At 33.7% G+C, this 18,609-nt stretch overlaps 2 protein-coding genes and 2 long non-coding RNA genes across 4 annotated transcripts; 2 read left to right on the forward strand and 2 right to left on the reverse strand.

Annotated features, from left to right (window-relative positions):
* Positions 1 to 2,843: 2,843 nt before the first annotated feature.
* Positions 2,844 to 4,334, reverse strand: LOC141627411 (uncharacterized). Its single transcript, XR_012536984.1, has 2 exons — positions 4,142 to 4,334; positions 2,844 to 3,456 (listed from the first exon to the last, which is right to left on the reverse strand). It is a non-coding gene; the product is annotated as an uncharacterized LOC141627411 (long non-coding RNA).
* Positions 4,335 to 5,014: 680 nt separating this feature from the next.
* Positions 5,015 to 6,513, forward strand: LOC141630207 (protein FAR1-RELATED SEQUENCE 5-like). The gene is made up of 3 exons (XM_074443065.1): positions 5,015 to 5,033; positions 5,772 to 5,840; positions 5,939 to 6,513. Exons 1-3 carry the CDS (start codon positions 5,015 to 5,017, stop codon positions 6,511 to 6,513), a joined length of 663 nt encoding a protein of 220 aa, XP_074299166.1.
* Position 6,514: 1 nt separating this feature from the next.
* On the forward strand, positions 6,515 to 7,201 carry LOC141630208 (protein FAR1-RELATED SEQUENCE 5-like). Its single transcript, XM_074443066.1, has one exon. It carries the CDS (start codon positions 6,515 to 6,517, stop codon positions 7,199 to 7,201), a length of 687 nt encoding a protein of 228 aa, XP_074299167.1.
* Positions 7,202 to 8,058: 857 nt separating this feature from the next.
* On the reverse strand, positions 8,059 to 9,778 carry LOC141626331 (uncharacterized). Its single transcript, XR_012535930.1, has 2 exons — positions 9,687 to 9,778; positions 8,059 to 8,260 (listed from the first exon to the last, which is right to left on the reverse strand). It is a non-coding gene; the product is annotated as an uncharacterized LOC141626331 (long non-coding RNA).
* Positions 9,779 to 18,609: the final 8,831 nt, after the last annotated feature.

Here is an 18,609-nt window from a genome sequence, read left to right on the forward strand (position 1 = left end):
CAATTGAATTAATTGAATTATGTATGTATTGTTGTAGATCGTCTTTTTGGCTTTCTTTTTACTTTTCAAGTATTATTTTAATCTTATTATCCCATCTGAACTTCCTACCTTCATTTAATTTGGTTATATTCTCACTTCATGCGTCTAAGTTGTTGTTAGCCATATTTTATTTAATCAAAACAAATTATATTTGATTAAGATAATAAAATTATTACATCGGTTACAAACACCACAAACAATTGCAATATCGTACGCTAATATACGTTTTAAAAAGTTGAAAGTCATATTTAGTAACAAATTAAAACGACCACTATCCGTCTTAAACTAAAGACGCGTCAAATAATAAAAATTTTGTCTTTATTACCATCATATAATAGTATTTAAACCGTTTAAGATTTAAGAGACGGATACTCCGTCTTATACTTACATACTGAAAGTTGAACACTTTTTTCTTTTCTTTTTTTCCTTATTCGTATTTGATTGTTTGTATTCGTTTTATTTCTTTTCGGATCCAAGAGTTGGTTTTGTTTTGTGATAAGACATTGACGACACATTTAACATATACATATATATTTTTTTAGGATAATATATATTCTGGTGGTGAGGTAGAGTTTATGACAAAATTAACTACATGATCTCATTAAAAATGAATAAAATTTAAATAATATGTAAATATTACTCTAATTAAAAAGATAACTTAATCTTTAGATATTAATCTAGAAAGATAAAATATTGATAGTTGATAAGTATTTAGGTGGAAAGGATTGGAATTTTACTTAGTTTTAAAAATTTATTTAAATAAATATTTTACTAAGTCAAATATCATTATACATATAAACTAAAATTTTTTTTCAAATAAAAGGATATTATATGTTCTAAATCTTTCCATACTTAGCTTATTATCATGTACTCTAAGGGCACATGTTAGAAAAACTCCATTCATTAAAATACAAGACTCATATAATATGGAAATGGGGCAAACATTTTAATTTGGAGGGAGTAATCATTTAGGGAGCACAATGTTATTATACTGAAAGTGACTGAATCCCTGACTAGGGTTATGATATTCATCAAATATATATAGTTACAAGAGACCAACTAAATCTCACTATTCTAGGCTAATAACTAGGCTAAATACAAGGTAACCATATATGAAAATATACACATGCTATATACTAGGATAATATAACAATATAAAGATATTTACTAATATATACATTATTTTAGAATCCGTGCAACAACCTTTTTAATAAAAACAATAATGATAAGATATAACATCTTTTGAATACTTTTATTTTTAAGACCCGCACGTTATTTTATTTCTCTCTTTTTAAAATTAAATATTTCTGATGTCTATAAAGTGATTTCTTGATACAGGGGTATATTTTCACAAATTATGTTGATAATAATATAGTTGGTATCTTTAAATTAAAATATGATTCATTTTTTATGGCATGTTAATAATTATAATTAAACCAAAATATACAATAATAACACTATTGTCCAATTGATAAATCAAGACAATATAGGCAAAAAAAAAAACGCATGAAATTCAAGGCTAAATAAAATTGGATTTAATATGTATTTTAGGTACAATGTGGACTCTATCTATATATAAAGAGGATAATTATTGCTAATGCAATTATTAATTATCTGGATTAAATTAGTTTTGATAAGATAATTATTTAAATTAAAAATTATAAAATAAAAATTTAAATTTAAATATTTTTTTTTAAAATAAAGAGGTTGATAAATTAAATTTGACTCCAACAATAATTTCACATTTCTGTTCATGTCATCCACAATATCTTACCTTTTTAGTTAATATTAAGAGGTGAACCAATATTATAACCCGTGCAACGCACGGGAACAAAATCTAGTTCTTTATATACATATGACGTCTATTAGCTCAAAAAGGGTAGAGCATTGTGCTACAGCATAAGATGTGGGTTCGACTCCCGCATAGACGAAGAAATAAAGAATGTATATAGAACATAACTTGTTCCAAACTTCCAATGTTCAAACTTTGTTAATCTATTTTAGAGCAGGTTTATAACTGGAATCACACACTCAATTACTTTCATATAAAACACTACTTATTTGTTTACGGAGCAAACAGATGAGTAATTCAAATTAGAATAACACGCTTTTACTATTAGAATAACATGCCTATATAATTAGAATAACATGCTCAAACAATTAGAATCATAAAGCGATTGAGTAGTGTTGAATGATTTTGGCGGCTATTCAAATCATGTAGTTGTGTTAGGGCATTACTCTGATCAGGTAAGTGTAGGGAGAATTTCACTTTGACAAGACGGAGGAGACTTAGCATATATAACACTACTATTAAGTTTTATAGACAACATGGGAGTCGAACCCACATCTTGTGCATCGCACAATGCTCTACCATTTGAGCTAATCGGCTTTCGACGAGAGTAAGGCACAACACAAAACTAGAATGTTCAAGTACAAAACAAAACGCATTCCTTAATATTCACCGCAAAACACCCTACAACAAATGATAATTTTTTGCCAATGATTCAAGATCATTGCTTCAATAATATTAAGCCAACAGAGTAACACTAATTAGTCGTTAGAGTAACACTATTTAATCTATAGAATAACACACTTCTAGAGATGATTAGTCGTTAACACTATTTCATTAGTAGTTAAGAATAACACTAATTAGTCATTAACATTGTTTCATTATCTACATGCTCTCCATCCACAGTGCCACAAGCCTTCAGATTTGGCACTGTTTTGGCCAGAGATATAAAACAACAAGGAATGATGAATGGAATTGAATCTCCTCTAAAGAGGCTTAAAATGATATGCTATAAGTCACACAAATTATTCCTTCATGTACTGATATATTGTTAATTTATAGAATAACATTAATTGCTCCTTAGAATAACATCACTTACAATAATAAATCACACAACTTATTTATTCGAGTAACACTAGTGAGATCTTACTATAACACAAGTCAGTCCTTAAAATAACATCTTTTTTGAGTAAAATTGTAAGTATTCTGCTCAAGATGCCAAAACATTCCACCTATAATGGCCCGTTACAAGAAGAAAATCCGTCACAATACCAGCCTAAAAAAGAAGATACCTGGTACTGGAGGAGGGTTTGTAAGGCTGAAGATATGTTCAAGGATGGATTTCAGAACGGGAAATGGAAATAAGATGATAAAGGGTATAAAGTCAGCAAGGGATATGAATGGAGAAGGGAAAAAGGTCAGAAATGCAACTGGTACAGATACGTTTGGAGTGCTTGAAACATACCTAAGCATGCTGTCACTACTTGCTTGCCCTGTCAAAAGCTATGAATGTCAAGGATAAATTGTTGAGAATTGGTTGCAGCATAGACAACAAATACTGCATCTTTGAAAATGGCATATAAACCCATGAGCATCTGTTTTTTACATGTACCTACAACAGAACCATCCTGCAACAAATAGAGTGCTGGTGCAAATTCAAAATTCCTGCTACTGATCCTTTATTGAGCAGGGAGATTACAGTTGGAACAAAAATGAGGAGGGAAGCCTACAGCCTAATTGTTACTTGTTACTATGCAATATGGCATATTGGCGTCAAACGAATAAAAGAAGAGCAGACTACATCTCTAGGTATAATTATGTTACAATAACAGATAATATGTGTTACAATAACAAACAATTATCGTTACAAGAACACACCATATGTGTCACAAAACACAATCACTATACTCGTGAACTTTGGGGATATACTTCGTAGATAAATATGTTACATTAACTACAAATTTGTGTTACAATAACATAATTAGGCGTGAAAAAATCAAGGCTCTTTTCAAATCGTGTACACATCAATTTTACGCGACTAAGTTCACTAAATTTCAATTAAAATAGATAAAAACGGCAAACAAACACATAAACAATGGTCACTTTAGCCAGAATTTTAATAGTAAGTCGATTTTAAGATCAAAATCACATTAATTCAACCTTTAATGTAATTAGCGTAAAACTAAATACTCAACAAATTATATTTTAAGCATTTATCAAACTAATTAGAGTTTATTCTTTTTTCATTAGAAGCTAATTTCGTTTTAGCATGTGCAAACAACATAGAATTACTCCGTAGATAAAGAAACAAACCTTATTTCAATGGAAATGGCAGCAATCATCTTTGCGTAGCAGTATATCATCTGCATTGTTGATCGTCTTTTGTTTTTTTAATAGATCTTAGATGATTCTTATTTGTTTTCTTCAATTTGAGGGCGTCGATAGGAACGATTCAGCCATCATAAAATTCTATTAGAGAGAGGAGTGAGAGAGAGAAGAGAGACTGTATTTTCTAAATGATGGAATGAGTGATTGAGGTTAGTTGGGAAAGTCAGTAGTCTCGCGAGTTTTTTTTTTTTTATTAATTACGATCGTTGATCTTAGAAGATCTAATAGTCCTAAATGATAGGACAGACTCATTTAAAATCCTGGATTCACCGGATCCCTGCTGTATATATATATATAGGGGCGGGTTCAAGTACGAACTAGCTTATCGTACGAACCGTACGAACCATCTAAAAAGGAAAGTTCAAGCGCGGTAATAAAACTCACCCTCACCTAAAAACTCATCCCAACAACAAAAAAAAAATTGATCGAAGAAACGCGATCTCCATTCTTTAAAATCATCCTACTTTCCGCCATTATTGTTCCTGTCCCATGCGAATCTAAGAGGTAAGCTTTTACTCAGATTAGGGTTTACAAAATTTAAATCGTAAATTAGGGTTTGAACAAATTGAAATTCTTAAAATTAGGGTTTACCAATTTTAATCGTATTTTGAGATTTTGATGGTAATTTAGTTTGTGTTTTGATACTATTTTTAGGATGGTTATAATTTCATCATCTTCTCTTGATTCGGTATGAATTATCACAAAATACATTTTTGGGAACTATTTTTTCAATTAAATTTGGGATCCATTTCAAATTGCTTAAGGTGTTGTAGGTGATAACGGAAAAGGGATGAATCAATGACGGAAGAAGTTATAGGTACACATTCTTTTTTTTTCTTATTGCGGAATGTCGATACATGTATCTACTAAATCAAGTAGTGTATCTAGGATCACAAAGATGTGTACCTCTGTATAATTTTTCTAGTCAGGATAATTTTTCTCGATTTGTTTTTGTATTTTTTTGGGTGGTTTAATGAGGGTCACAAGATATATCTCTGAGAATAAAATTCTTAGCCAAAGATACATCTCTGGTCATTAGATACATCATTCCAAATATTTTGAAAAAAATGTATCCGGCTAGCTAAAACAAAGGTGTCCGGCTAGCTAAAATAGTGTACCTAATGTGGCTTGGGTGGGAAAATATGTGCTCCGTATGTGATAAATACTCGTCGATTATGATTTTGTGCATCAGTAGAGCGATCTTTCAAAAATTAAGCTAGTATAGCATTTGAAAATTTTTGGATGAATGTTTAGCGATTTGAAAATCGAAAACTTCTTTCTCTCTGCACAAATTGTTGATGTATAGTGACATATGAATTATTGTATCTAATTTGAATGAGATGTGTACTGTGCGGATAGTATACCTGCTACTAATGTCCATGCCTCGGATATCTTTGGTTGTACTTCCCTTGACGATGCAACAGTACGCAAAAATGTAGCGAAAGCATGTATCTAATATCATAGTAATGTGTACCTATGGACTATATTTTTGCTTGATTTTGGTACGGAACATAATGCGTTTCCCTCTTGTGTGTCATTTCTGTGCGAGGTATAGTTGCTTCTAATGTTGATGCTCTAATGAACAATGATATAACTCCTATGATTCCATTGACTAATGCACCAGGTAAAAAAATTGTGGTTTGTTCATTTACAAAGTTTGATTTAACTAATATAATGTACTTGCCTTAAAAATAACAACCTTTTGGTTAAATTGTCTTGTAGAAACCCCACAAGTTGGTTCTCAAAAACACAATTTTTGGATTCCCAAGTCATCCGAAGATCTAAAACCAATCAATGGTATGATGTTTTCAAATTTGGAAGATGGAATAGATTTTTACAACAAATACGCAAAAGTTTGTGGGTTTATTCCAAGGTTAGATTCAACAAAATTGGTTAATGGGATTGTTACACACAAGCGTTGTGTGTGTAATAAAGAAGGCAAAAGTAGGAACAAGGGGACTAAAAGAAAGAGGACTGTTACGAGAACAGGATGTGAAGCTAAGGTTAGTTTTAAGAGAATTGACACCGGTGAATACCAAATTTATGATTTTGTTGAGGTACACACACACGCAATGGTTACCCCAGCTACAATGGTTCATATGAAACCATCTAGGAATTTGAATCTCTTTCACAAGAAAATGATCATGGATAATTCAAGAGTAAATCATGGTCCAGTGGATTCCTTTAGAATGTTTAAGGAATATGTAAAAGGGTACAAAAATGTTGGGGCTTCTTTAGAAGATTTCAAAAACTTTTCAAGGGATGTTAAGAAATATATCAAGGAATATGATCTTTGAAATGTTATTGGAAACTTTCATGCAAAAAAAGGCTATGTCTCCATCATTTTATTTCGACTTTGAGGTGGATGATGAAAAAAGACTAAGTAAGGTTTTTTGGGCAGATCCAATCTCAATTAAAAACTATGCCCTTTTTGGGGAAGCCGTCTCTTTTGATGCTACTTATAACTTCAATGAGTATAAAATGGTGTTTTGTCCGTTCACTGGTGTGGACAACCATAAAAGATGCGTCACTTTTGCGGGTGGTTTGTTAAGAAAGGAAGATGGAGAATCATTTACCTGGTTATTTGAGAATTTTGGGAAGGCTATGGGTGATTGCTATTCTACTACAATTATAACTGACCAATGCAAAGGCATCAATCAAGCTGTAAAAGATGTGTTTGGTGACAAAACACAACACCGATTATGCATGTGGCATATAATGAAAAAGTTGCCAGACAAAGTCGGGCCGACAATTTGCCAAAACACAAACTTTCTGAAGGAAATAAATTCTATTGTTTGGGATGGAGAGATTGATACACAAGAATTCGAATTGAGATGGAAATCAATCCTTTCTTCGTATGAGCTTTCTGATCATGAGTGGCTGAAGTCAATGTTTGACATACGTTCAAGTTGGATTCCTGCCTACTTCAGAGACATATATCTTGGTGGGATTATGCGCACAACATCAAGGTCGAATCGAAAATAGCTTCTTTGGAAATTTCACAAACCCGCACCTCACTCTTGTTGAGTTTTGGATGCGTTTCCAATCGGCTATGGATGCGCAGCGTTGGAAATATGCTAAGGTGACTGCCGATGATAAGAACTCTTCTCCAAAATTATCAACACCTCTCCTTCTAGAAAAAAAACCTCTGAATTTTACACCACCACTGTTTTTTATCAATTTCAAGAAGAACTCCAAGCTGCGTGTTTTACTTGTGGTCTTTCACCGAGGACAACTGAAGACAACAATGAGCATATTTCAATAATGGACCGCGAGAAAGACAAGGTATACACAGTTGATTTAAGTGGTAATAAATTTTCTTGTTCATGTAAGATGTTTGAAAAGATTGGGTTACTTTGTAAGCATGTTCTGTGGGTGTTAAAAGATAGAGGGTTTGATGATATCCCTACGGAGTATCTATTAGACAGATGGGGCAAATATGCAACTTGTCGTCCCATTTTTAATGTTGTTGGGACAACCCTCCTAGCTGATTGTATGTCAATAGAAAACCACCAAAGTAAGATAAGTGAATTGTGGTCGGAAGTATTTACTTCAGTTTCGCTTGTTGAAGATAATGAGGAACTTGGTGATGAGCTGCTTGAACTTCTTCGCGCTTTCAACGAGAAATTGATGATTTCAGTTAAGCGTGGGAAGTCAAAAAACAAGAAAGCTGAATGTGACACCCTCATTTATTGCGGAAAAGTAAACACGTAATTCTACAGAAAAACTGGTAGGATATGTTTGTAATTGGTTCAACTAGCCAAAAACCTGTAATTTCAAAAATTTTCTAAACCAATCACAACATTTCCAACATTCCCAGAAGCGGGTGCCAAAACCTGCAATGCTAATGAACTACTTTACATACATAGCTAATGATAAGAAAAAGTAAAGATACAAACCCAAAATAGAAAAGGGAGACATATGTCCCTAAAATGTATGTGACATAAAAAGGGTTTAAGGGTCACAATGAAATAAAACCAGTCTAGGTCCCAAGGTTACTTTGCTCGCTAGCTCGTCCATGTACCCCATATATGCATCACCTACCTGTCATTCGCATTTTATACAAATACGAAAGCCACGTCGGTGGGGAGTAACTCAGTTCTCCCGACCACGAAATGTCATAATTAATATAACATGTAAACATAAGAATATGAATACGAATCACACACTGCCTTAGCATATAGATGCTAGACAATCGTGCTTATCATGTGAACAACAATATAACAACACATAGTCCTAGCATGTGAATACTAGACCGACTCATACTACACTATCATGTGAATCACATAACATCCAGGAATCCAAACTCTATCAACCATAGCCGGCTTGCATCTCACCTTCTATGATTCATAGAATCACCAAACAAGAAAGGGCAATATATCAAAGACAGGCATAAGTTCTTAGTCCCGTCAATAGTCACTTTGTAACTCAAGTCTATACCACGAGGTAGGGAAGGTAATCGAACTGGTATCTTGGCTCAGCGGTTACTATTAAGAAAACATGGCCAAGAGACAACACAACCCTAGCCTAAAATCTGCGCAGACCTAGACATGCGGATACACACCACCGCACCCAAGACTCACAACTTTTTTTAAAACAAAGTGAAGTGAGTACCCTAAGGACACCACCGAAGGGTCGGCTAGTACTTAAGCTGACCCCATACTATCAAAATTAGTACCTGAGGTCATGCCCCAACTTGGATAAACATCCACTAGTCAGGAACACAAAGGCTATCAAGCAGTGAACATATACTCGTCAAAGACTATAAAGACCTATCTATGATGGAGGCCGAAATACTCACCTAGGACCTAGTCACAGCTAGTCCCAGCTTGAATACTTTAGCCCACACCACTCAAGACTCACCACACAAGTCAAGTAAGACACCCACTTAACCTTAAGAGGGCAAAAAGTCCTTCTTATCAACATAAATTCTAGCATTCTGTCATGTGAAAGGCTATATAAATGTCTATTCAGCAGATAAACCAACAGTTCCTCAATAAGAATTCAATACTAACTTCCAATTCTAGCAATTTTAACAATATTAAAGGCTTTAGGGGAATCTAGGGCCATTACTACAAAATAAGAAGCTATTTAAATTCAACTAATTACACATGTGAAATAGAGATATAATAAATGGCCTAAAACAAGAAAAAGGCCGATTATCTAATTCATTCAACCGAATTTTTACCCGCAACCCCACCTGCGGCAGTGCGGTCAAATTGCGGCTGACCAATCACTCAATTAACTGACATCGCATCAGTCAAAGGGACTAAGGCTCAGTTTTCGGCACAATCAACAAAACATTACAATTATCGCTATAAAACTTACCTTGAGCCTAATCATTACAATTTCAACTTATAAACTATCCTAACCTGTGATAATTATCAATCAGCTAAACACTTATCAAACAACAAACACAACATCAACTACTAATGTGACATTAATTCGTCGAGTAACTCGGAATAGTTACCTTACGCTAGCAAAGAGACAAGTAAAAACTTGAGAAAGCTTCTAAAACCCAAAATTACTCTTCCTCTTCAACCACATATGAGCCACCTAAAATAATTATGTGAAAGGACGATATTAACGAATTATCTTTATATAAAATATGAGACGGAAATTAATTTAATGAGTGAAAATAAAATAAACTCAGCTAGTTAACGTAAATAATACAAAATTAGCTCGAATCGGAATTATTAGCGATTTTTACGAAACTAACGGATATTAATAAAAATTGCTATTTTAGTGAAATAAGCTCAAAATAGCTAATTGGACGGTTTTGTTCCCAAAATCCATCTCGGGTTTACTTAAAACAACCTTCATAAGGACTCGTAAAGAAACGGAAATTATTAAATAAATAAACCCGAACTAACTTCAATAAATTCGAACTAACTTTAAATAAACTTATTAATGATTATTAAATTTAACGTAACGAATTATAATGAAATTAATTAATTAGCTGAGAAAATAAATATATAAATTGTTAACCAACGAAATTAAATATAAAGTAGCAATTAAAAGAATTTTATCCAACTTATTAAAATACGGGGTGTTTCAATCACCCCATCTTTTAAAAAGTTTCGTCCTCGAAACTTGAAAGTATAAATGAAAAGTTATAAAAATAAAACTGAAATTGGAATCGGTAACCAAAACATTTTAAAGGTTATTTATCGTAAGAATCAAATTTTTTTTTTTTTTTCAAGATCTTCAACTAAAATTTTTCCGACAGAACCAGACTCTCATCAGAGGAACGGAAGTGTTCTCGTTACGTATTCAAGAACATCTCATTCCAAATCAAAGATAAGGTCAAAAGGCAAATCATTTGTATAAATCAAAAATCAAAATACTTTCAAAAACATTAAAATATTATCAAAACCTTTAGTTCAATTTTTTTTTATAATAAAGGTAATAACTCCATTAGCTATAGATAAGCTTACGGTCATTGATTCAAGAACGCAACAATTATAAAATCACAATCAACAAACATGTTAGTACCTAACAAAGAGCAAACACAAAGAGACTACAACATAAGATCCTAAATCTACCCATCCTACCCGTCTCTCAAGTTTATTATTTTAAGGTCAAGTTATTTATAGTGGGGTGCACAAACGTGCGTCGGGAGCAAATATGCTCTGATACCAACTGTGACACCCTCATTTATTGCGGAAAAGTAAACACGTAATTCTACTAAAAAAGCGGTAGGATATGTTTGTAATTGGTTCAACTAGCCAAAAACCTGTAATTTCAAAAATTTTCTAAACCAATCACAACATTTCCAACATTCCCAGAAGCGGGTGCCAAAACCTGCAATGCTAATGAACTACTTTACATACATAGCTAATGATAAGAAAAAGTAAAGATACAAACCCAAAATAGAAAAGGGAGACATATGTCCCTAAAATGTATGTGACATAAAAAGGGTTTAAGGGTCACAATGAAATAAAACCAGTCTAGGTCCCAAGGTTACTTTGCTCGCTAGCTCGTCCATGTACCCCATATATGCATCACCTACTGTCATTCGCATTTTATACAAATACGAAAGCCACACGATCGGTGGGGAGTAACTCCGAGTTCTCCCAGCCACGAAATGTCATAATTAATATAACATGTAAACATAATAATATGAATACGAATCACACACTGCCTTAGCATATAGATGCTAGACAATCGTGCTTATCATGTGAACAACAATATAACAACACATAGTCCTAGCATGTGAATACTAGACCGACTCATACTACACTATCATGTGAATCACATAACATCCAGGAATCCAAACTCTATCAACCATAGCCGGCTTGCATCTCACCTTCTATGATTCATAGAATCACCAAACAAGAAAGGGCAATATATCAAAGACAGGCATAAGTTCTTAGTCCCGTCAATAGTCACTTTGTAACTCAAGTCTATACCACGAGGTAGGGAAGGTAATCGAACTGGTATCTTGGCTCAGTGGTTACTATTAAGAAAACATGGCCAAGAGACAACACAACCCTAGCCTAAAATCACAAGAGACCTAGACATGCGGATACACACCACCGCACCCAAGACTCACAACTTTTTTAAAACAAAGTGAAGTGAGTACCCTAAGGACACCACCGAAGGGTCGGCTAGTACTTAAGCTGACCCCATACTATCAAAATTAGTACCCGAGGTCATGCCCCAACTTGGATAAACATCCACTAGTCGGGAACACAAAGGCTATCAAGCAGTGAACATATACTCGTCAAAGACTATAAAGACCTATCTATGATGGAGGCCGAAATACTCACCTAGGACCTAGTCACAGCTAGTCCCAGCTTGAATACTTTAGCCCACACCACTCAAGACTCACCACACAAGTCAAGTAAGACACCCACTTAACCTTAAGAGGGCAAAAAGTCCTTCTTATCAACATAAATTCTAGCATTCTGTCATGTGAAAGGCTATATAAATGTCTATTCAGCAGATAAACCAACAGTTCCTCAATAAGAATTCAATACTAACTTCCAATTCTAGCAATTTTAACAATATTAAAGGCTTTAGGGGAATCTAGGGCCATTACTACAAAATAAGAAGCTATTTAAATTCAACTAATTACACATGTGAAATAGAGATATAATAAATGGCCTAAAACAAGAAAAAGGCCGATTATCTAATTCATTCAACCGAATTTTTACCCGCAACCCCACCTGCGGCGGTGCGGGTCAAATGCGGTGACCAATCACTCAATTAACTGACATCGCATCAGTCAAAGGGACTAAGGCTCAGTTTTCGGCACAATCAACAAAACATTACAATTATCGCTATAAAACTTACCTTGAGCCTAATCATTACAATTTCAACTTATAAACTATCCTAACCTGTGATAATTATCAATCAGCTAAACACTTATCAAACAACAAACACAACATCAACTACTAATGTGACATTAATTCGTCGAGTAACTCGGAATAGTTACCTTACGCTAGCAAAGAGACAAGTAAAAACTTGAGAAAGCTTCTAAAACCCAAAATTACTCTTCCTCTTCAACCACATATGAGCCACCTAAAATAATTATGTGAAAGGACGATATTAACGAATTATCTTTATATAAAATATGAGACGGAAATTAATTTAATGAGTGAAAATAAAATAAACTCAGCTAGTTAACGTAAATAATACAAAATTAGCTCGAATCGGAATTATTAGCGATTTTTACGAAACTAACGGATATTAATAAAAATTGCTATTTTAGTGAAATAAGCTCAAAATAGCTAATTGGACGGTTTTGTTCCCAAAATCCATCTCGGGTTTACTTAAAACAACCTTCATAAGGACTCGTAAAGAAACGGAAATTATTAAATAAATAAACCCGAACTAACTTCAATAAATTCGAACTAACTTTAAATAAACTTATTAATGATTATTAAATTTAACGTAACGAATTATAATGAAATTAATTAATTAGCTGAGAAAATAAATATATAAATTGTTAACCAACGAAATTAAATATAAAGTAGCAATTAAAAGAATTTTATCCAACTTATTAAAATACGGGGTGTTTCACTGAAATTGAGATGCTTATTGGCTCGAAAATACCGTCTGAAGCTAGTGTTCTACCACCAGAAAAGTGTAAGAATAAGGGATCAGGAAGACGGATTACTTCAAACAAGGAAAAGGCAGTACAAGAAAATGCAAAGCCCTTGAGGAAATGTCGTGCTTGCGGTGAAATGACTCATCATGATAGTAGGAATTACCCAAGTCGAGCCACTCAAAAGTGAGTCCAGTTTGATTTCAGCTAGAAAAAGTTTAAGTTGTATTAAGTATTCTAAAAACTTTCTAGTATGTAAAGACTTCTAAGAAGTATGTTGTATTTGACTTTAAATAGTGGTCTTTCTAGTAAGTAAAGACTTTTAAGAAGTATGTTTAATTAACGCATCATGATAGTAGGAATTGCCCAAGTCGCGAAGTGTTATTTGGTTGTCTAATGTCTCACATTTACTGTTCAAACACTTTGCTTCTCTATTATTATACTAACTTTTATTGTGTACCCTCAAAAGTCGAGGTGTGACACACATAATTAAAAATAAAATATAAATACAAATTGAAGATTAAGTTCTTTATTTTAAAAAATTGATGAAACAATGGGAATAGTGAATTGGTGTAGTTTTTCTCGTATCTGAAACCGTCATTCACAGGACCCATCTGAAACCGTCATTCACTTGGAATTAAACGAAGAATGAGTTTCAATTCTTTTTGGATTAAACCGTCATTTACACATTTCTAGACATTTCATCTGCCTTAATTATTTACCACACATTTACACATTTCTAGACATTTCTAAACATCGTGGCAAGTGCCATGAATGTGGTTATTTACAACGTTTCACACCAAACATTCATTCGTTCAACTCTATGCATTGCATCTGCCTTAATTATTTCTATATAAATAGGTTTTACAATCTCTTTGTTTCAAAAAACTTCAAACTTAATCCATCTTGAATTCCCTCTCAACCATTATGTCTTCTAATAATTCATCGATGCATCGATGCATCCTATGAATCGATGCATCCTATGAATCGATGCATCCTTTGATTCGATGAAAGTTTTGGACGCCATTCCGAAATATCGTACGTCAAACCTGTGATGTGTATTCTTTATAATTTGCCAAGCACACGAGATGGGTTTGGAAAGGAAACTCTCTCATATGATCTTGACATGATTATTAGAAATTATTCGTCTTTGGATTAAATTTAGTTCAAGCTATCCACCCTATTCTTTACGACAATGGGTCGTTCAAGGGATATGCAATGATTGAGTTTGGAGCGGGAGATGAGCGCAAATGCTTCCTTCAAGCTCAAACGGAGCGCTTTTCTAATAATGAAGCTTCGAGGTGGTGGTTTGAAAATGTTAAACCTCCGTCGGGACCATATTTATGGGTTGCTAATAGAGATGATTTGGGGCCGGTCGCATATTTGTATGCGAAGGGGCCTTCCTTTGAGTTCGGGACAATTCCGCTTGCATGGGAAAACGACCGGTGGATTGGGTTGAAGGTGATAATGATGTTTTCAGTGATATTCGTTTTGAAATCCGCAATTACTTTCCGGATTATTAATTTGTACTGTACTTTTTATTATGTTGGTTATATTTTATTAACTTCAAAGATCAGCTACAATCCACATTTTGAATAATAAGTAGATTAAATTGAGTCTTGTTCGGTTTAAAGAGATGGAGCAACAGACTTGGATTTGAGTACGGCCAAGTCGAATTTGGGTAAAATTGGATTGTAGAATTTAGTTAAACTTTGTCGGGTACCAATTGTTAATAGAATTAAGAACTTAGTATTATTATAAGTCCTAAAAACTATTGATGAATATGTAAGTTGTTTATTCATTTCTTATATCTTGATTTCTTGTATTATTATTATTCTTGGATTTCATAATAGTTATTGTTAATCAATGTTTTAAAACTGAGTTCCGAGTTTCTACTGTCAAGGTGCACATGAATATTAACCCATATGGCCTTATGTATCATCCATTTGTTGCAATATCGGTTCTATATAGCGAAGAGGTTTTAGCCTAGTGATTGAAACAGAGGTATCATGATTCATGACAACACATGGGTTCAAATCCCCCTCATATATTGCCGAAGCGATTTGTGTTTTCAATATAGCGATCGAATTCGGGATGCATGCATATGCTTCCTTAACCGGTGCATACTTGGATTCAATTACAGCCGAGTTTCTTCTCGGTTTGATTTGTGAATAAGAGTAATCAATGTGATAAGAATATTAGGAGTTTCCACACTTTAAACTGAATAAGAGTAACATCCACAGTTTGTTAAATGAAAGAACAACAAAGCGAACGCAAAAAGAATATGTGTATCCACAAAGCCAGGGATGTGTATCCAGACAGCCGACAATGCGTATCCACACAGATGCAGGTGTGTATCCACACAGCCATGGAATGTTTGAACACAACACTATGAAGGCACAGAAAAAATGTAAACGTCAATAACCCGATTCGAACACTAAAAAATGTATACTTGGATTCGAACACTAAAATGTATACTTGGATTCAATTACAGCCATGGAATGTTTGAACACAACACTAAAAAATGTTTGAACATAATAACCCGATTCGAAATATTGAGTCAAAAATGTTCCTGGAATGTTTGAACACAACACTATTAAATTCAAATACATTTCACTACGCACAACACATCCTCAAAACACACTCCCATCTACGAACTCACCTGGTCATAAAACATGAAAAAAGTAATGTTAAGTTAGTTTAAAATAATTTTATATGTAAAATAAAATTAACATCTCCGGCACATAAGTGCCTACAAAACAAGAGGGGATGTGTATCTGCGGCCGGGCATGTATTCACAAACCAGGCGGGTGTGTATCCAAACGAAATGAGATGTGTATCCACACTAGTTGCAGGTGTGTATCCACAGAATATAACCACGAGGTTGTGTCTAAATTTGGAGTTTCAGAAACTTCTACTTTCTATATCTATATTAATATTACCAACTTGATGAAAGTAGACATTATAATCAATGGCAAGTGGGAGTTAGTCTTGTGTAAGATGATTTTACACTAATATAGTTGTAAAACGGATCTAAACACAAACTCTATTAGTAGCTAAACAAAAGTGATTTAAAGATTCCGTCTTACAATAAATTTGTGTAAAACCGCCGAACACGAATAATTGTGTTTGTTTTCCTACCAACATATATGAAGGCACAGAAAAAATGTAAACGTCTTACAATAAATTTGTGTAAAATCTGCCATTTGGTGAAGGGAAATGAACTCTAAACTACTACAGAAATTACTATCAGGTGTGTATGCAGCCAGAGATGTGTAACCGCACATTGTGATATGTGTACCTAGACAGTCAACAATGCGTAACCACACATTCTGCTGGTGTGTATGCAGACAACGGCTGCAGTGTGTCTGCGACAAATGCAGTGTGTATCAAGCGGCCCATTGGGATGTATCTGCACAGCCCCAAGAACTGTAACCTCAAAACCTCGTGGACCAGATAAGTGTATCCACACAGCAGGAGGTGTGTATCTACACACTGAAAGAAGTCTATCCAGCAATTTAAGATTGTGTACCCCTACTAATGTATTCTATCTCACCTACATATATGTATCTATCAGTTCCACATATTCAAAAATTACCTTTGCAGTATTTTTCTCCCACTTGAGTAGTTTCAACATAATTTGTCGACGATAAGCAATCATATTCGCAAATTAAAAAACATTGATAACAACGATAAAAATACGATAAATAGAGAAATGAAAAAGCGACATTTAGCTAATTTGGCAAGCTTACTTTGAAATAGTTTTGGTCCTCCCATAATTTCCTATCGTGTATTGCACCTTCCAGAAACTTCATAACAAATAGTCCGCAATCATAACTACACATACAGTTAAGATTATTAGACTAAAAAAACTGCAACCATTTTCAGACTAATAAATAAAGGATTTTTTAGAAAACTTACGTGTTTTCTTGCTGAGGTACATTGATAACAACAGTAGTAAACAAGATGATGCCCTTAAGATGATTGTAACCCTTGTGGCCCTCAAACTGACTTGCAACATGGAACACCTTTGAATGACAACAACTTATCAAAAATAGTAATAAAATAATTTCATCCTAACTGATAATAAAAATGCAAAAATATAACAAAAAAAGTAGGGGCCATACAATATCCTCCACATAAGAATTATACTCCTCAATATCATCTGCTTTTTCTAACTTTGGCTTGCATGAGTCCAAGATATAGTTTTTCTGTTTCTTGAGGTCCGACACACAAGCTAACCAATGATTACCATTTTTGCCAATTGTGAAAAACACCTACCAATGTCATAGCAGCAAAGGTCATACAATGACATTCCACCCAACGCCAAAACAACTTTTCCGGTAGATTCCCAACAAATTTACCTTTTCAATAGTTGCTCCATTTTCAGGCTTGTAGTGCATCTTAAGATGAGGGCACCAGACAATATTCCCTTTCTGAGGCCTTAATGCGGGCTTAACAAACTGAAAATTATAAAATTGTTTAGATATTGAGGACTAATACATCTGAAAAACTGCATTTTCAAATCTGAATCAACATGTATAAAAATGCATTTTTGAATCAAAACCTGCATTTTCGAATCAATCTTAATTATCTACCCGGATTTGTTGTTGGAAAGTAGAGAATATCAGTCCTATCATATGTGCACATCACACCATACATATCAAGCACCTACATATAAATGATCATGTTCTAAATATCACAAAAAGATTAGTATAAATAATAATAATAATAATACTAATAAAGGTGTAGGAAAACTTACCAAATCCATTATCCAGTGCCGATTTTGCAAACTTTGCATTCCTTTTCGACACACTGCCATCCACTCAGTATTCACAAGAGTCTCGTCTAAACTGTAAATGAATATAATTAGAACATAAAAGTGCATCAACAAAATTTAATTGTGCAAATATGTTATCGATTTCACAACTTACTCGATGCCTTTACCCCTTTTCATTGCAACAGCAAGAAGTTCCGTGTCTGTGAGTTGACGTTGACATTGATGTTGTGACCGCCTTCTCATTTGGAACTCTTGGTCAACTGCTTCAAATCTAGAAAAAATAAGGGACAAAACAAAAAAATAAATTTATCAAGAAAATTACAACTTCATTAGAAAGTAATTTATGATTATATTTACTCAAAGGAATAGAGGGATACCTCGTATCAAAACTCAAAGATCCAGCTTTTGATAAGAGTTTATCCTTGATTTATTACCGTCGAAACAACAAATCGAGAGCAAACTCTTGCAGAAGAAAAAGCTTAACTTGGTTGTGCTACAAAACAAATTGGAATATATGTTAAGCATTACATGTGTCTAGAAACAAATTGGAATATATCTTAA

This window comes from Silene latifolia, chromosome Y, assembly GCF_048544455.1.
Source record: "Silene latifolia isolate original U9 population chromosome Y, ASM4854445v1, whole genome shotgun sequence".
Classification (NCBI taxonomy): Eukaryota; Viridiplantae; Streptophyta; class Magnoliopsida; order Caryophyllales; family Caryophyllaceae; genus Silene; species Silene latifolia.

Excerpts from the sequence above, each read along its gene's own strand:
- LOC141630207 (XM_074443065.1), top strand. Across the intron at positions 5,841-5,938 it reads TCCATTGACTAATGCACCAG|AAACCCCACAAGTTGGTTCT; the intron begins GTAAAAAAATTG and ends ATTGTCTTGTAG.
- LOC141630208 (XM_074443066.1), top strand. The coding sequence starts at position 6,515 with ATGTTATTGGAAACTTTCATGCAAAAAAAGGCTATGTCTCCATCATTT.